This window comes from Naegleria gruberi (genome assembly GCF_000004985.1).
Source record: "Naegleria gruberi genomic scaffold NAEGRscaffold_50, whole genome shotgun sequence".
In the NCBI taxonomy this organism is placed as follows: domain Eukaryota; phylum Heterolobosea; class Eutetramitea; order Acrasida; family Naegleriidae; genus Naegleria; species Naegleria gruberi.
Window position 1 is genome coordinate 400,944 of NW_003163277.1, and position 16,499 is coordinate 417,442.

Genomic DNA, 16,499 nt, shown 5'->3' on the forward strand with positions numbered 1-16,499 from the left:
AGAACCTAAGTTGAATTATTTTGATTAGATATACATTATAAACGTTGAACACATAACATAGCACTATGATTTTCAAACAAGGAAACAATAATTTATTGTTGGTTGAGCATTTCCTTAAGTTTGGCAATTTCTAATTGCTGATTCGACACTATTTCTTTTAACTTCATAATTTCAGAAAACATAAACTGCATTGGTTCAGAAACTGGGGCAAATGATGAAATAGGTGGGAGGGTATTATTTACAGGGATTGGAGTTGTCATCATTGCATCGCCATGACTCACTACAGTAGTTTGATCTGTTTCAATCTTCACTTTCTTATCAGAATCATTATCTTCATCATCTCTCTTTCTCTTTTGAGATTCAACAGAAGAAGATGTAGAAGTCACTACAGTTCCTGGCTCAATATACAATTTTCTCTTAGTGTCCTTATCAAGTTGCAATCTACTTCTGGATCTAATCCAGAAAAAGCTGGAAACTGCAATACATTCATCATCTTGATTATAAATTTCAATGTAACCTATTCTCGATGATGAACTTCCCTTCAAGGTTGTAATCTTTTGTGGAATTGTAACTGTACACTCGAATGTTGTTAAATTATTCATATTATTAGGTTTAAAAGCTTCAGATGAAACTATAACACCATCTGCAGAACCATCCTTCAATTTCAATTTACAAGTACATCTATTAAAAGCTTGAGATGAAATATGGAGAGAATCACGAATAGTGAGGTTATGTGAAGTATCTGGAGGAGCTTTCTTAGAGTCATTCAAAAGGAAACCTTCTTTACAAACAAATGAATGAGATGGAATTTCACCCTTCCAGTAGTTAGAGAAACTCAAAATTGGGATAGAGGAAGTATTCTTTGAAGGTGTAGATCTTTTTGGTTTTTGTTCTTCTCCAACAGCGCTATTCTTTCTCGTAGTAGTTATATTTGAAATATTTTGGAAGGTTTGGATTGGTTTGATTTCTGATGGACACATTTCATCTCCTGATGATGAACTTGAGCTAGAGTCAGAAAGATTAGATTGTTTTGCTCTTATCAACTCGTTAGTCTTCATCAATTTCTTTTGATGTATAGAAGTTAATGGCATTGTTTTGATAGAGTTATCCATAGTCGAAATTGATTGAATTGCAGCTGGTGCAGTATTATTAGTTATTGGTTGTTTAACTATTTGAAATGGTTGGGAAAATGGATTAGTATATGCTTGAGCTCCAACAGAATTGAGTACAGATTCTGGTTTGAATGGAGATGATGTAATACTAGTATTGGTTGGATTGTTAGTAGGATTCATTAGAAAGAAAGTTGGTGGTAAAGGCTTTTCAGAAAGGTGTGGCATGAATGAATGAGTCATATTGTGTTTGCTCTGATTTATATATCAGCTTGCGGAGTTGTGTGTATTGCTAAGTTCTTTTTAGAAGGACAAAATTTATAGTGTTGAATTGGAATGTTAGTCTTGTTTAAATTATCCTCTCTTCAGAGTAAGTATGTTGATATTCCTTAGAGGTTACGAGCGTGTGATTTTTTTTCTTGTTGATTTTGGAAAACAATTTTGCTAGCTTTATTGATGAATTCTTCACTTTGAGCTAAAAATAGATAGCGAACATTAACTTTTGTCTTCCAATTTCACGTTGGTTGAATATTAATGGGCAGGTTAAATTTAAAACGTGTTTTATCCAAATATTCAAAGACATCCATCACTTTCAAAGGATCGTTTGTTGTTGGTGGTCTAACTAATTATTGCGTTTTTGTGCATATTGATACGTTTGTGCATATCTCTTTGATATCAAAATCTTTGTTGTTGTTATTAATACTTCAATTTTGTTCCTACACCTTCAAGCTGGAAAGAAACCAAGTGACACTAATCTCTATGGTGAAACTGCGAGGTGAGAAATCGAAGGAAGTACGCATAAAATCTGTCGTTGAAAATTGAGGAATTTGGTAGGATTAGTGAGACCGCCCTTCACGGAACCTGACGTGTGGCGATGAACTTGGAAGAAAAAGAAGGAATTTAAATTAGGTGGTAAGAGTTGTTACCGATGTCTCGATTAAATGTGTGAAACAATGCTATTATAGAGGGCATCATCACAGTTGACAGGATTAATGATGTAATATTACAACGTGTTATGAACATATCTACGGTTCCTTTCCGTGATTGATTTGAATAACAGTGAAGAAGAGGAACTATCATAGTTCAACAGCTGAAATTCAGAACTGCACCTTCAAATCTACGGTAGAGCAAGGAATTCAAAATGTAAAAATAATGGTATGGTTCATCATTATCCAATAATGAAAATCATTAATTGTATATCAGTGTGAATGGGTGTTTTTGAAATCAAGCATTCCACTTCTAGTTTCTTGAAAATCGTCTTCTAATTGCCTTCTAAAATGATTAAGGATTATCTACCTAACTCCACGGATAGAAATTGCTGAACAGTAAGCATCCTACCATCGAAAAAGATATGAAATAGAAAATAATAAGCTGTTTCCATTTGGATTCCATTCCTAATGAAATGAATTGTCCAATAAACCAATACATTGCAGGAGTTGTAGAGGAGAGGAATCTTGTTAGAACCTGAACATGCATTAATAACAATCCCTGTAATAAGAGAACCAACCAGTAGAAAATATAAACGAAAATTTGGTTGTTGGTTTCGAATAGAGACTTTTCTTGAGGATGAGTGGGAAAGAGACCAATAGAGATGAATCTCATCTTGTCGTGTGAAAAGTATTGATAAATGGCTGTTAATGATATTAATATCTGTATTGAGGATTAATGAGAAATTAATAAGACGAAAATATACTTACCATAGGACTAGCAAGCAAGAAATTTGGAATTTGTTTGAATTCGTAATATTTGAATAGTCCAACATTCCAATATTTGCTTTGTACGTAACCATAGAGGTGAGGTAATGTTGATTGGCACCATGGATGATATTTGGAAATGTAATCCTTTCCAATTGGAGAGCTTAATCCGTTTTGAGCAGTGCAGAATGAGATATATCCATAATATTGAAATAATAAATAAGGTAACATTACGGATGCACATCCTACAATGATATATTTTACAAAATCAAAAAGAAAGTATTTGAATAATTTTGAAATTCTGTCTTCAGACTTTCTATTTTTCCATAAATTAAATTGGTCGAATATAAATTGATAAATGTAAAATCCACAAAGAGCTATTCCATTTCCTCTTGTTGCAGTTGCCAGGCAAAAAAATAGACATGATAGTACGTGTCTTTTCTTTGCATGGAAATACATTCCCAACAGTGAGAATAGGGAGAACATGCTCTCTGTATAGGCTACACTCATAAAAACAGTAGCAGGATTAATAATATACAGTAGAGTACTAATCTTGATGAGTTTCCAATTATTTCCAAATAGTTCCTTAGTCAGCTTGATAAATACATAAACCGAAATTATGAAACAAATATTCGAAATTAGTACTCCACTAATTACATAATCGTCTACATGATGTAATTGACTACCACTGAATAAAAATTCTCTAACAGGTTGAACAACAAACAATGTCAAATATCGTACACTGAAGGGAAAGAGAGGAAAGAAGGCAAAAAAATTCTCATATTCATAATAACCAACTTTTGCAATCCTCATGAAGAAAACACTATCCCAATGGGCGAAACCCTTTCCGAAAAATTGATTAGAATTTGTTTCATAATCAATGTAATTTGTTGTTGATGAAGAATTATTCAGAGAGGACATAACATAGGAAGATGAATCATAATCTTTCACAAGCCAATCATTTAATATTATCCATCCAATTATTACTATTCTAAATATCACTGTATAGAAGCAATATTTCCTGGTAATATTTTCTTGCTGATCAATTACTTGTATTGTGTTTTTAGTTTCATTCCGTGATGAAGAATTTTCTTGCATTTTTTAAAAATCAAATTGTGTAACGGCAAATTTCCTTTAAATTTAGATATTGAAAATTCCCTCCAAAAACGTAAACAACAAAAAAGATATTCAAAAATACATTAAGGCGGTAAAAAAAATGCATGAACAACGAAGTAGACATCATCATCACCATCACAAGATATCAATCAACAACACTGGAAATACATCAACATTATCGGCGAACAATAATAATAATGGTAATGGCAATAACAATGGTAATCGGAGGATAAAATACAACTTTTTTCATAGACTGGATGGAGTATCTTCGGGACAGAGAGAAGAGCCAGAAAGTATGATAGAAATAATGGAAAAGGAGGATGACCGAGTAAAAAAGGAAGAAGAAACAAGAAAACACTTTGAGGAAATTCACCGATTGGAAGAGGAAATGGATAAAAGACGAATAGTAAAGAATGAAATGAAAAATATGAGAGACAAGAGAAAACAAAAAAGGGAAAAAAGAATAGCCATGAAAGTTCTCTTGTTAATGAATGAAGAAAGAGCCAAGGAATTGAAACCTCAATTCATGGAATTCAAACACGGACGTTTATCAAGATATGATGTGAGTAGTTCATTTTATGAAATAATTAACTTTGGTAGTTTATGGCAGTTATGAAAGATTTTGTAGTAAAATATTCGGAAAAGGATTACGGTTCATTGAGTGAACCTCCTTCATCACCAATTGAGGAGGAGGCTTCATCCGCATTGACATATACTGAATACTTTCAAAATTCATCAGAGGATGAGAGAAATTTGGTTTTAAACTTGTGCGAGCTTTTTAATGAAATTGATTTTACTGGAGAGAAGTATATAACTTGGGATGATTTCATGTCATACTTGTTGGATGCTGTTTCGGATCAATCATCTAAGGAAGATCAAATCAAAGAATATGGCCTCTCGTTTACATCTCCTGGAAGTGATATCGATGATGCAATCAAAAAGATTTGTTATTTTGATAACTGGGACAAGATAGTGACATGTGGAAAAACTAAAAGATGTAGAATTTATGAGGCAAAAGATATGTCTGTTGTTGCATCTCTTCCAGACCATGATGGTGCAATTTTAGATGCAGAATATTTACCAAATCCTTATAATTTATTAGTGACAAGTTCTGCAGATCTGAGTGTTCGTTTTTGGAATACATCAAGGCTAGAGTTTGATTTGGAATATTTGGAACAGCAAGATGTTACTCAAACAGCCATTAAATTTTATCCAAGGAATAATATTCTATTCACAGCATCAAGAACTGGTGATCTAACATACTGGGTTCATGGTATTCCTCCAAATGACTATAGAAAAAAAGCTCATCTAGACAAAATTACAACAATAGGTGTAACTCCAAAGTATCAAAAGCAACAAAATAAGGATAGTTCAAGGGAGGTTTTCTATCAAAGCAGGAGGATACCAAATCTCCATCAAGATGTCATTACAGATATGATAGCCCTTCCAATGGATAATAGAGTAGTGACAAGCTCTCTAGATTCTACAATCAAAATTTTTGATGTGGAAAAGGAGGTGAAAGTGAAAGAGTTTTTAGGCCACAACAAGGGTGTTGTTTCCATAGCATGGACTAACGAATACCATTTCTTAATTAGTGCTGGGTCTGAAAGAGAGCCTCTTGTATGGATTGCCAATGTGGAAAATAGATCACCATTCAGATTGAGAGATCAAAGAAGCCCTCACCAACACTCTTTGATTGGTGTTTATGCAGTTCCTAATACTCCTCAAATTATTAGTGCTGACCATAGAGGTTTAATCAAGATTTGGGATATCAGAACTCACAGATGCTGTCAAACAATTTACACAGAGCAAAATCTTCCCAAAACCGATTTCCATAACTTTTACCTGAATTCTTTTGCCTACATGAACCAGAGAAAGCAGATTGTCACTGCTAGTAGAACAATCAAATTATATGAATATGAAAGAACTGAGAAACCAAAGGGTGCCGATGATTATCCACTTATTTTAGCACTTTATAATCCATCAAATCTCCATTTTATGTCATGTTCCAGAAAAGGAGTCAAGCTGTGGGATGCTCTTAGTGGAGCTTGTTCTAAAAATTTCAGAAATATTTCAACAACAGATATTACAGCAGCATGCATTGATGACAGAGGAAGAAAGTTTATTGTTGGAAATCATTCAGGAGAAATTATTTGTTATAATTTCTCTAATGCCAGTCTCGTTAAACAAATGAGTATTTTCCAAAGCGAAATCACAAGTCTTACATACTGTGACGATGGATCGAAATGCATTGTTGTTGGTTCAGCTGATGGAAATGTAGCTATAGTTTTGGATAAGACTAATTATGAAGTTAAGGAACTCAAATTTGCCCACAAGACAGAAGTAAAATGCTCCTCCTTCTCAAGAACCTATGCTATAACAGTAACAGGAGACGCTTCATCTTATTGCTTCCTTTGGGATATGAAAAATTATTCCAAATTGGCAGAAATCAAAGGTCAAGGTGGTGAAATTACAGCTCTTTGTTTTATGGGTGTTTTACCTGCTTTTATTGCTGCTGAGAATACTGGACGACTCATAATGTATACAACCAGACCATTCCATACACCAAACATCCCTATTGTACAGTGGTTCAACGAATCTAAAACCGAAACAAGACAAGACTCTTCACAAAGCGATAACAGATCATTTATTACTGAAACACCAGCAACAACCTCTACCCCATTTTCTAATTTATTCTACCCTTCCATTGTTTTAAATGATGACACATCTAGCTTGAAATCAGGTAACACAATTCCAGTTGAACCAAACAGAAACCAACTCTATCATATTGTCACTGCTCTTGAGTATGATTTTACATGTAACAGATTAATTACAGGAGACGAGAAAGGTTTTATTTGTGTATATGATATGGAGAATATTGTTGAGGAAGCTCAGATTAGATTATCTTCAAGAATGTCTCTAGGTCCAAAGATTCCACTTTCTGAGATTTCAAAATTGAGACCAGAAAAAATCGCTAGATTTAAGGCCCACACGGATGCCATTTCAAAGATTCAAATTATCAGAGAACCATATAGTATTCTAACTTCTTCATTGGATTCTTGTTCTGCCATTTGGACATTTAATGGAGAGTTAATGGACTCTTTAAGACAAGAAACTAAGGAGTGGAATGACGTCGAGTTTGAAAAGATTATGAACGATCCAACAATTGTAAATCCAAAACCATTCAATTTCCCTATTAACCTTGAAGAAAGAAGAAAAGAAGATGCTCTTACTGTCTCTGGAGTGATTGAGAAAATTACAAAACAATTGAGATTAATCGGTATTTGGAAATCTACGACTAGAGAAAGCAATTCATCCAAGAAGGATGTTATATCCATTCTTAACACATTTGAAAAGTCATCTTCTTCAGCCATGTTTATGCGAAGAGGCTCTAGATCTAGTCCTCTAACCAGTCCATCTGTTACCTCTTTCCAATTCGACACCAAGAAGGTAGAAGATCAGACACCTCCTCCTGAGGGTGTTTTCAATAGAATCTCTCGGTCTCAATCACCAATAAGAACGCCATCACCTTCTCTTCTTTCCACAATGCCAAACGGATCCTTCTTGAAACGAAAGTTCAGTACCAATTCACTATCCACCAAGTCAGATTCTGATTCCACCCACAATACAGTTCTAGTTGAAAGAAGAGCTACTACTACAGTAACTAAAAGCAGAAAAAAGCCAATGTTGGCCCTTGTAACACCTGTTAAAAAGTAAATGCTACAATATTTTAAATAATTATTACTGTTAATTGCATTTTTTATTTCTAAAATTCAAAAGTGGCAAATAATTAAAATTTCTGTTTTGGATCAAAGGTCTAAAAATGGTCTCATTGGAAGAAAACAAAAAAACACTTTTCTAAACTCTTTGTCATCAACAACATTGAAAAAAATCCCTCACAAACCAAACATACAATGCCAATCCCACAAACTTGTGCCGAACTCAAAGCTTCTACAAGCCACTCAAAGCTCGTTGTTGTTACACCAGAAACAACATTGGATAAGTGTTGTAAGTATATTTAATATTGATGATGATAATTAAAATCTTCAAGTGATGGCTATGGTCGAAAATGATGTAAGTGTTTCGGAAGTAATTGTTCAAATATATGATGATCATTAAATAGGTTAGACATTTGGTAGTAGTTTCAAGCGAAGATAATGGAAAGATTGTTGGTCTCATTTCTGAAAGGTAAATATCTAATAATATTTAATATTGATTGATCATTGTATGCAGAGATATTCGTCTTGCTATCGGATCACCATTGATCCACAAGGATATGGATATTAAGAAGGAAATTGATGAATTTTCTAAACAAGTTGCCAGCTCAATCATGACAAAGAATGTTTTCACTGTTAAGGAAAATGATTCTATTCTTGAAGCTGCCAAGATTATGAGAGTTTCTAGAATTGGTTGTTTGCCAATTGTCAATGATGCTGATTCTATTGTTGGAGTCATTACTAGATCTGATATGTTGGATCAACTTATTCGTGTTTTGGAACCTAAGGAATAAATGTATATAAATTGTATAAAGATAGTTGTAGATTAGATTCGGAAAAGAGGCAACAGAATTTAATTGAGTTAAAATGGATTACTTTCAATTAAAGACAATTGCTAAATACGCTCTGTTGAGTTGTTAAATAAAATCCTAAGTTTAATTTGCCAAATGGAAAACTTCAAACAAAAACAAAATGGTCGACAAGAAAGATAGTAGCATTCCAGAGTTTCTCTTAGATAATCCTTCCTCAAACAAGGTAATGAATCAAAACGAGCAGGCCAAGTTGACTGTCCTGGTAAAGGACCCACTTGCTGCAGAAGTATCACAGGAAGGGTCCTTAAAAGAAAGAGAGGTTGGCATGCTTGAGAAAGGCATTCATGAAGTGAAGAAGGTGTTTTCAAGTGAACCTTATTCGAAAGAAATTAAAACATCGAAAGAAGAAACTCAAGAAGAACCACAAGAATCTAAAGGATTTATTGGAAAGACACTCGAACTGTTAGGTGTTGGAAAGAGTGAAGATAAATAAATTATTGGTTTGATTATTCACATGATGTTTCATCCTCTGGATTGTAAGAGAATTCTTTTGCAAATGATTTAGCAGATTTGTAATTCACATGTTCACTTGTTTTATCTTTCCCCCAATAGATTTTATCTTTAAAGGTATTGTTATGCAACTGATATTCCAATAAATACTTACTGCATCCAGAACATCTAAAGAAATTATTGTAAGTTTTGTAAACACTTGGGAAAACTTCATCCTTAATTGATTCCTTGTCAATACTAACAATATGGTGATTACATTGAATGCATATTGTAAATATTCGATCCTCCTCAAATTCAATCTTGAAGAATTTCACAGTTTCATTGATCATTTCTTTAGAACTTCTACTCTTTACAAAATAGTAAATATAGTCGAATTCTTCAGTAGTTTCTTCTTCCTCTTCATCTTCCTCTTCACTGCTATATTCCTCAAATTCCTCGAAATCTTCTCTATTAAATTCCAATCCTTGTTCCTTGTAAATCAATTCCAATTCTTTCATTTCTCTTTCATGATCTTCAGAAACAACTGTCTCTTTCGTTGAAGGTTTTCGATTCTTTTTCATCTCCTTCTTCTTTTGATTTCTCAAATCCATAGCTTTTCGTTGGTAACCAAGTTGATTAATTAGAGTTCTATTCTTTGTCAAAATAATCCTATTCTGAGTTCTGGCAATGTACAACATGTAATTAGTAGTCATGGATGAATCATAAAAACAGTTTCCTCCCAACATTCTAATATGTTTGGCCAATCTTCCCAAAGTTGCATCACAAACAAAAGCCAAATCAATTCCTTTCTTTTGTAAAACACGATCAGGAACATAATACTCATCAAACTTGAGAGGTTTCTTCCTCTTTTTTGTTTTTGCTTCCTTTCCGATATTTTCCTTCTTCTTTTCGTCATCTATATTTTCGGAATCATTCTCAACATCTATATTATCGTCATCATTATGATGAATATTATTACAATGGTCATCGTCATCATCATTAATACCACCATTAGATGAATTGGTTATTGAATTCTCTAATACAACAACATCTTCCTCTTTCTGGTGATGAGCGTCGTTACTACTTGAAGAATTGGTGCTGGTTTGTGGTAATTGCACTTTCGACATTTTTTTATTTTTGGATTTTGTTCGGTTTTTGGCGGAAGTGCAATTTTGAATTTACAATTGAGCTAGTTGAGTGATTTTGAATCATCTGAATTGTAAACAGCAGGATTTTCTTTAATTTGATTTATTTTCATTAATAAATATCTTGCATAACCTTATTGCCAAGATAACCATATCGGTCGGAGATTTTGGAATAAAAAAATTTTAATCTCTGATTGTTTAATGGAGAATTTGTTAATAAATAAATAGATAAATTTTAGTGTTTATTGTTGAAAATGAAGGGAAATATCAGTTAGGGAAAATAAGGTGTGTGAGGTAAATTTTGAAAGACCTGGTTGATCAGGAATAGTTTCATCTAGGAAGTGAACAAGATTGTTTCTAATTATTTGTGGCAGGTGTTTTCTTCTCATATCAGCACTGGTTAATTCAAAAAGTGGAATAAGGAACTTTGATTTTTCATTTTCAACTGTCATTAAAGGACCTCTCACATTACATTTACCTTCCATCAAATGTTTAACAAACGCACCAGAAGATACAATCTTTGAATTCTTATGGTCTTTAAGGATTTGTTCTCCTGATTTCCAACTTTGAATATAAACTTTAGTTTCGTTTGATTTGATAAGAATCTCATTTTTCACTAAGTTAATATACATTTGATTAATATTAGATCTGTAGTTTTGATGTACTGTTACAATACTATCCTTATTATTTTCAATATATATGGATGCAAATTTGGATTTGGTTTCGAATAGAGATTTCTCTTCTCCATTTCGAGCAATGAACAATTTGAAAGGACTAGCTCCAAAACTATAGAGCATTATAAGACATTTCGAATGTTCATATTGGCCTTCATTGAAGCGAAGTAATTTTTCTGCTCCTTCGTTATTTTCAAAATAAGTTCTCATTTCGAAGGTTCTATTACTATCACCAGCCATAGCTCCATGAATTCTGATCATGTCAAAGTTAGTTTCGCGGTTAGTATTGGATTCATTTGATGCACAAATTATGTGATCAGTATTATGCTTTGAGATAGTCAAGGTTTGGTGTTCAATCTTGGAAGCTACATATATCTCATCATCCTTGTCTATTGTGTAGTAAACAACGAGATACTTGATAACTCCTGCCCAAGTATCTCCAAATGTGTTATTGGTTGCCTCTACTCTCAAGAACGTTCTTTCAGTATTCAGAAATTCTTTAACTTTTTCAGTAACATCCTCAGGGCCATATGTAGCAGCCAAAATATTAATACCATCCTGTGGAACATATTTACAAACTTCCTTATTGACAGCCTCATGTCTCCGTTTTCTAACGATTGAACTTAATGGACTATTTGCTTCAAATACAATGGATGAATTCAATTCCTCAATGATATCAACCCTTAAGAGAGCATGTTCCTCACAAACTTTAACTCTTGGTTCACTCCATTGACCACTCTGCAACTTGACTCTGTAGACCAAGGTAAAACTCTTGAAAACATTTGGCCATGGATCTCCAAACACTGAATTTGAGGCATGAACAGTTAGCTCATTTCCAGTCTGCTTATCAAAAATATCAGCAACTTTTTGAGTACATTCCAATAGCCCATAAACAGCCAACACCACTTGTATTCCATGTTTTTTGCAAGTATGTGCGTTTAAACTCTTTGTAATCTTTCTTGTTGCAAAAGCTGAAAACTCCCCACTAAATATTTCATACCATAATTCATTCCTTTCATCCTCGACAACCAATACCAAGGCCCTTTGTATGGTATTCAAATCATCAAAACATTCTACATTTTTAATATTCATCACCATATTAAATTCAGCCTTATTTTCCTGAAGGAATCGGAAGTATTGGGTAACATTGGTCTTACCATAGGAAGCTCCGATCACTGATTTACAGTCTTGCAATGAAGGAGATGATGCGGCAGCAGCACTACCCTTACGAAATCGTTTCATTTTTTTTGTTCTTATTTGCAAGTTCATAAGTTCATCACTTTTATTCCATTGAATATTTATTTCTGGATTTTAATATATTATAATTATTAAAATGATGTAATTTTTTATTTTCTATTTGAAATAAGTGAGAGAAAGTAATTGTGCAGCAGATGGTCTTTGCTTTGCATCCTTCTCTAACATTTTCAAAACTATCTGAATTAATTCTTCAGAATATTCATTGTGAGCTGTTTCCTTCATTTGATTTGTCAAAATTTTAATGGCATTCTCTGCTTGATTTCCCATAAGCAAGTTACTGATCGAAGTTGCTTGGTCGTTGGTCATGATTTGATAGATTGAAATTCCCAAAGAGAAGATATCTGTGTTAAATGAATATGAACTTCCAAGTGCAACTTCTGGACTCATATCTTATGAAGGGTTTAGTTTAAATTAGAAATGAATAAACTTACAAAGTGGAGTGCCAGCGTAGGAATGACCTGACATTTCTTGATACTTTTTGGCTAATCCAAAATCTGCCAATACAATTTCTATATTATCACTCGACAGTTTCTTAATAAAAATATTAGTTGGCTTAATATCTCTGTGAATAATGTGCATTTCTTCGTGAACATATTTCAATGCGCTCAACATTTGTTTCAAAATTTGCTTTACAATCTTTTCCCTGCAATTATCTGTGTTCAATTTAGATAAATCGCCCAATTCATAAAAATCCATGTCAATAATCAACAAGTTATCATTGGTAATGAAATAGTCATTAATTTTGATAATATTTGGATGTTTGATATTGCTTAATTGGGATGCTTCTTTCATTATTGTGTTCAGGTCTGTCAATGATTCAAATTTAACAGTCTTGATTGCTTTCGGTTTGTTTGTTTTCAAATCGGTCACTTTGTAAACGCTTCCAAAAGCTCCTTGACCAATTCTTGAAATATTGGCATATCTGGAAAATGGATTTGCCGTATCAGAACCAACGGAAGAACCAGCAGATGAGGATATAATCATTGAACTAATAGAAAGGAAGGTGGTTTCGGAAAGTTCTACATTTCTAGTATCCAATTTAGCTAGTTCAAAATCCTTCTTCCTTTTCTTGGAGAAACACATGAATAGTACAATGATCAATATCAAAACTGTAAGCAAAATCAATATAAATGCAACAACTGGTATGACAATAGCAACTATTAACACTGTAGAATCTTGAGTTTTCTGAATTTCACAAAACTGTCCTTCAAATCCACTCTTACATTGACAAACATTAAAATCGGAACATTGCCCATTTCCATTACAAACATTTTCACTTATTGCCAATGTTCCATTACAGCTCAATTTGGCATCACATGTATTATTCCAAGAATTATAAAGGTAGTTTTCACCACAATATGGAATAACTTTTCGAATATATACAGAATCAATGAGAAAGATTTCTCCCGTGCCTTCATCATAGTCTACTTGTTTTGAGAACAATGTAAACATTGAATATGTTCCAAATCCATCCCCATTGAATTTTGAGGCTACAGATCTTGACCCAGCAATATCCAATAGTAATCCACTTTGATTCTGATACATTCGAACAATACAAGCACCAATGCCGTCCAAAATAATTACATCTCCATTCTTTTTCACATAGAGAGCAGATGGATTGTCGATGGATGATTGGAGTGCTGGTAATTTGTCTCCTGAATATCCTGCAATAAAATTGCCAACTATAGTTCTCAAATAAAAAGTACCATCAGATAACTTTTCAATTCTTCTAATGGTAGATGACGTACAAATATACAAATAACCATCTTGGTAGAGAATATTTGCTATTAGTCCAGGAATTGTTGCATTATTAATTATTCCATCAGAAGAAATTACGGTACCAACAATAGAAAAAGCAAACTCTAATGAAATGAATTGAGTTTTCAGATTATATCTAAAAATGGAAGAAGCTGTGGAAAAAAGTAAATCACCAGTTGTCTCATCATAAGTCATTCCTGTCATTGCTGTATTAGCAGCTGGGCAAGGAGAATCAGTTCCTTTAACACCAACCACAAACATGCCACATGCATTTCCAATAAGTTTTTCAAAACTCACGGTTTTCGGGTCGATTCTAATAATTCTACAAGCGTCCTTAATGTAGATTTTTCCATCAAACTTTGAAAAGAGACCATATGGCCTTGACACAGATGGCTGAAGATTCAATGTTAAATAGGGTGTATCGAATGGAGTGGTTATGCTAGTAAACAGTGATGTACTGAGAGAGGTTGACTTTCCGGTTGTTTCATCAAATTTCTTTAAAGTCCTATTATCAACAAAGTAGATCACCTTCTTAGATGAATCTCTCATTAAAAGACCTGGGACTAATGTTCTAGAAATTGGGCTAAGTCCAGCTATTGTTGTAATTTTCCCATTCGAAAGTTCACTAATATGATAAACATTAGTCACGATAATGCTAGAGCTTTGTCTAGTAGCTCTGGGAGAAAATCTAGATATTATTGGAATTGGTTTCATATGAAAATATAATTGTACTTACAGGGCAGAATTTTCTATTGGAATATTCTCACCATTGTATCCAACAATAAAATAAGCTGAATTTGAAACATTATAGTAGTCCAAGCCTGAAATTTTCTTCAGTGAATGGGTTTCTAATTGGTAATCATAGAGTTGACCAGCATTCCAAAAAAATAGAGAATTGTTACCATTCATTGAAAACCCAGTAAAAGAAAAAGATGATGGTATAGGCATAGTAACAACTGTTGTTGATCCATTCTTAAAATCAAGATATTCGTAAAGAGTGTTCAATACAGTTGAATAAGTAAATACTGAATTACAATTAGGGTATCTTAAATTTGGAAAAACAACAATTTGATCAACAATACTCGTTGGAATTGGTAATAAATAATACACAATTGTTGATTTTTGAACAGCTGTTATATAATTACTATATCTGACATAAATTGTAGAATTGTTAAAAGAATCTCCAATTGCAGCCAACGAAGGATAAATTTGTGAAGAGGAAAATGCTAATGTCAAAATTTGAGTTTCCAAATTGAAATTGTAAATAGAATATTCACTTAAAAGTAATACATCACCATTTCCAATATAAAATACAGTAGTAATAGGAAGGTAAATACGTTGTGGAATGCCTGCACTGTACTTGATGGGATAGTCTCTATGACAGCCCAATACCGTTTTCATCTTTCCATTCGAAACCTTTCTAAGGAACCACAATTTTTCAACAAAGTACAACTCATTCTTATGGTAGAATGGAAAATTAATATCACCTCCTGAATACATTTGGAGAGGCGAAATGTCTTCACCGTTTGGATGATTAACTATTCCACCTGATAATGTGGAAACCATTTTGGTTTGTAAATCAATCTTTCGAATGCATCTATTCGATTTATCTGCCACTATTAATGTATTTTGAGTGACAATCAAAGAGGAAGGTTCATAAAAACTGATATTAGGAGAATTATATAATTGATTATCTCCACCATATCCCTCTGAACCTCCAACAAAAATTTGAGTTTCGGCTGAATTCACTAATTTCATTTGTACAAAATTATTACTTTGAGATGAAGCGTAAATTTCACCTCCATTAGAAACATAGACGCCATATCTTAGAATTGGTTATCAATTGAATCATTCAATTATTCACTTACAAATTAGATTGAGCCACTCCTCCATCCACAATTCTATACTTTCCATTTTCATCAATTGACTTGAGTCTTTCTGCATCTGTGAAATAGACAATATCCTTATTTCCATTAGAAACAACGAATATATTCTTTGGAGATTGTAATTTCAAAAGCTTGGCATCTACACCATCATAATCACCATTTAAATAACCACCTCCTCCAATAACGGAAATTTGTGATGTTGAAATTTCGTATTTTTTGATTAAATTATTATCTGTATCCGAAATGTATACAAAGCCATTCACAGAAACATAAACACCTCTTGGATTATTAAACATGTGTGCAATAGATGTTGTTCTGGTTCTATTAGAAACTATTCTAATCCTATTATTGAGTGAATCAGCAATATACAAATCGCCATTCACTGGATTCACAGATATAGCTGTTGGTGTATTCAATAATGTACCCACAGCCTTCAATCCATCTCCATTGTATCCATTCGTTACATAACCAGCATAAACCTCCACCAATGACATGGTGTTAAAAATCCTAAAAACTACATGTCTCTCTGCATCCGAAACAAAAACATCTCCATTCAAGCCAAGACACAATCCAGTGGGAGACAACATGTAGGCATTCTTTGCCTCCACTACTTTATCCAAAGTATTGTAGAAACCATCAAGTGTTTGTATATAATAATTGACAGGTGTAGATAAAGAAGATATCACTGAAAGATTCGTCAAGAATCCAACAAGAAGAAGAAGAAATAAACAAGTGTGTGTCAAAGGACTGGACACAAAACAACCACTCATGTTATAACAATTACGTTTTGTTACTTTTTTTTCTTTTTACAATTCCACTTTTGTTTGGTCAGGACTGAGGGGA

General features: G+C 33.3%; 7 protein-coding genes across 7 annotated transcripts; 2 read left to right on the forward strand and 5 right to left on the reverse strand.

Annotated features, from left to right (window-relative positions):
* Positions 1-73: 73 nt before the first annotated feature.
* Positions 74-1,516, reverse strand: NAEGRDRAFT_59118 (uncharacterized protein). The gene has a single exon (XM_002672927.1). It carries the CDS (start codon positions 1,350-1,352, stop codon positions 93-95), a length of 1,260 nt encoding a protein of 419 aa, XP_002672973.1. The 5' UTR covers positions 1,353-1,516; the 3' UTR covers positions 74-92.
* Positions 1,517-2,627: 1,111 nt separating this feature from the next.
* NAEGRDRAFT_81097 (uncharacterized protein) lies at positions 2,628-3,724 on the reverse strand (the record flags this gene model as incomplete). The annotated part of the gene is made up of 2 exons (XM_002672928.1): positions 2,628-2,759; positions 2,807-3,724. Coding segments are annotated over 2 exons (1,050 nt in total), but the record flags the coding sequence as incomplete, so codon positions are not given.
* Positions 3,725-4,019: 295 nt separating this feature from the next.
* On the forward strand, positions 4,020-7,636 carry NAEGRDRAFT_72019 (uncharacterized protein; the record flags this gene model as incomplete). The annotated part of the gene is made up of 2 exons (XM_002672858.1): positions 4,020-4,481; positions 4,520-7,636. 2 exons carry the CDS (start codon positions 4,020-4,022, stop codon positions 7,634-7,636), a joined length of 3,579 nt encoding a protein of 1,192 aa, XP_002672904.1.
* A 171-nt stretch (positions 7,637-7,807) lies between these two features.
* On the forward strand, positions 7,808-8,580 carry NAEGRDRAFT_82749 (CBS-domain-containing protein). The gene is made up of 4 exons (XM_002672859.1): positions 7,808-7,927; positions 7,971-7,993; positions 8,043-8,107; positions 8,153-8,580. Exons 1-4 carry the CDS (start codon positions 7,834-7,836, stop codon positions 8,427-8,429), a joined length of 459 nt encoding a protein of 152 aa, XP_002672905.1. The 5' UTR covers positions 7,808-7,833; the 3' UTR covers positions 8,430-8,580.
* A 287-nt stretch (positions 8,581-8,867) lies between these two features.
* On the reverse strand, positions 8,868-10,063 carry NAEGRDRAFT_59120 (uncharacterized protein; the record flags this gene model as incomplete). The annotated part of the gene is made up of 2 exons (XM_002672929.1): positions 8,868-9,066; positions 9,112-10,063. The coding sequence occupies 2 exons, from the start codon at positions 10,061-10,063 to the stop codon at positions 8,954-8,956; spliced, it is 1,065 nt and encodes a 354-aa protein (XP_002672975.1). The 3' UTR covers positions 8,868-8,953.
* Positions 10,064-10,323: 260 nt separating this feature from the next.
* Positions 10,324-11,997, reverse strand: NAEGRDRAFT_72022 (uncharacterized protein; the record flags this gene model as incomplete). The annotated part of the gene is made up of 1 exon (XM_002672930.1): positions 10,324-11,997. One exon carries the CDS (start codon positions 11,995-11,997, stop codon positions 10,324-10,326), a length of 1,674 nt encoding a protein of 557 aa, XP_002672976.1.
* Positions 11,998-12,079: 82 nt separating this feature from the next.
* NAEGRDRAFT_81100 (uncharacterized protein) lies at positions 12,080-16,426 on the reverse strand (the record flags this gene model as incomplete). The annotated part of the gene is made up of 4 exons (XM_002672931.1): positions 12,080-12,401; positions 12,444-14,458; positions 14,507-15,595; positions 15,639-16,426. 4 exons carry the CDS (start codon positions 16,424-16,426, stop codon positions 12,109-12,111), a joined length of 4,185 nt encoding a protein of 1,394 aa, XP_002672977.1. The 3' UTR covers positions 12,080-12,108.
* Positions 16,427-16,499: the final 73 nt, after the last annotated feature.

Coding starts and splice junctions, on each gene's coding strand:
- NAEGRDRAFT_59118 (XM_002672927.1), bottom strand. CDS start 1,352: ATGACTCATTCATTCATGCCACACCTTTCTGAAAAGCCTTTACCACCA.
- NAEGRDRAFT_82749 (XM_002672859.1), top strand. CDS start 7,834: ATGCCAATCCCACAAACTTGTGCCGAACTCAAAGCTTCTACAAGCCAC. Junction 7,994..8,042: donor TGGCTATGGTCGAAAATGAT/GTAAGTGTTTCG, acceptor ATCATTAAATAG/GTTAGACATTTGGTAGTAGT. Junction 8,108..8,152: donor GTTGGTCTCATTTCTGAAAG/GTAAATATCTAA, acceptor CATTGTATGCAG/AGATATTCGTCTTGCTATCG.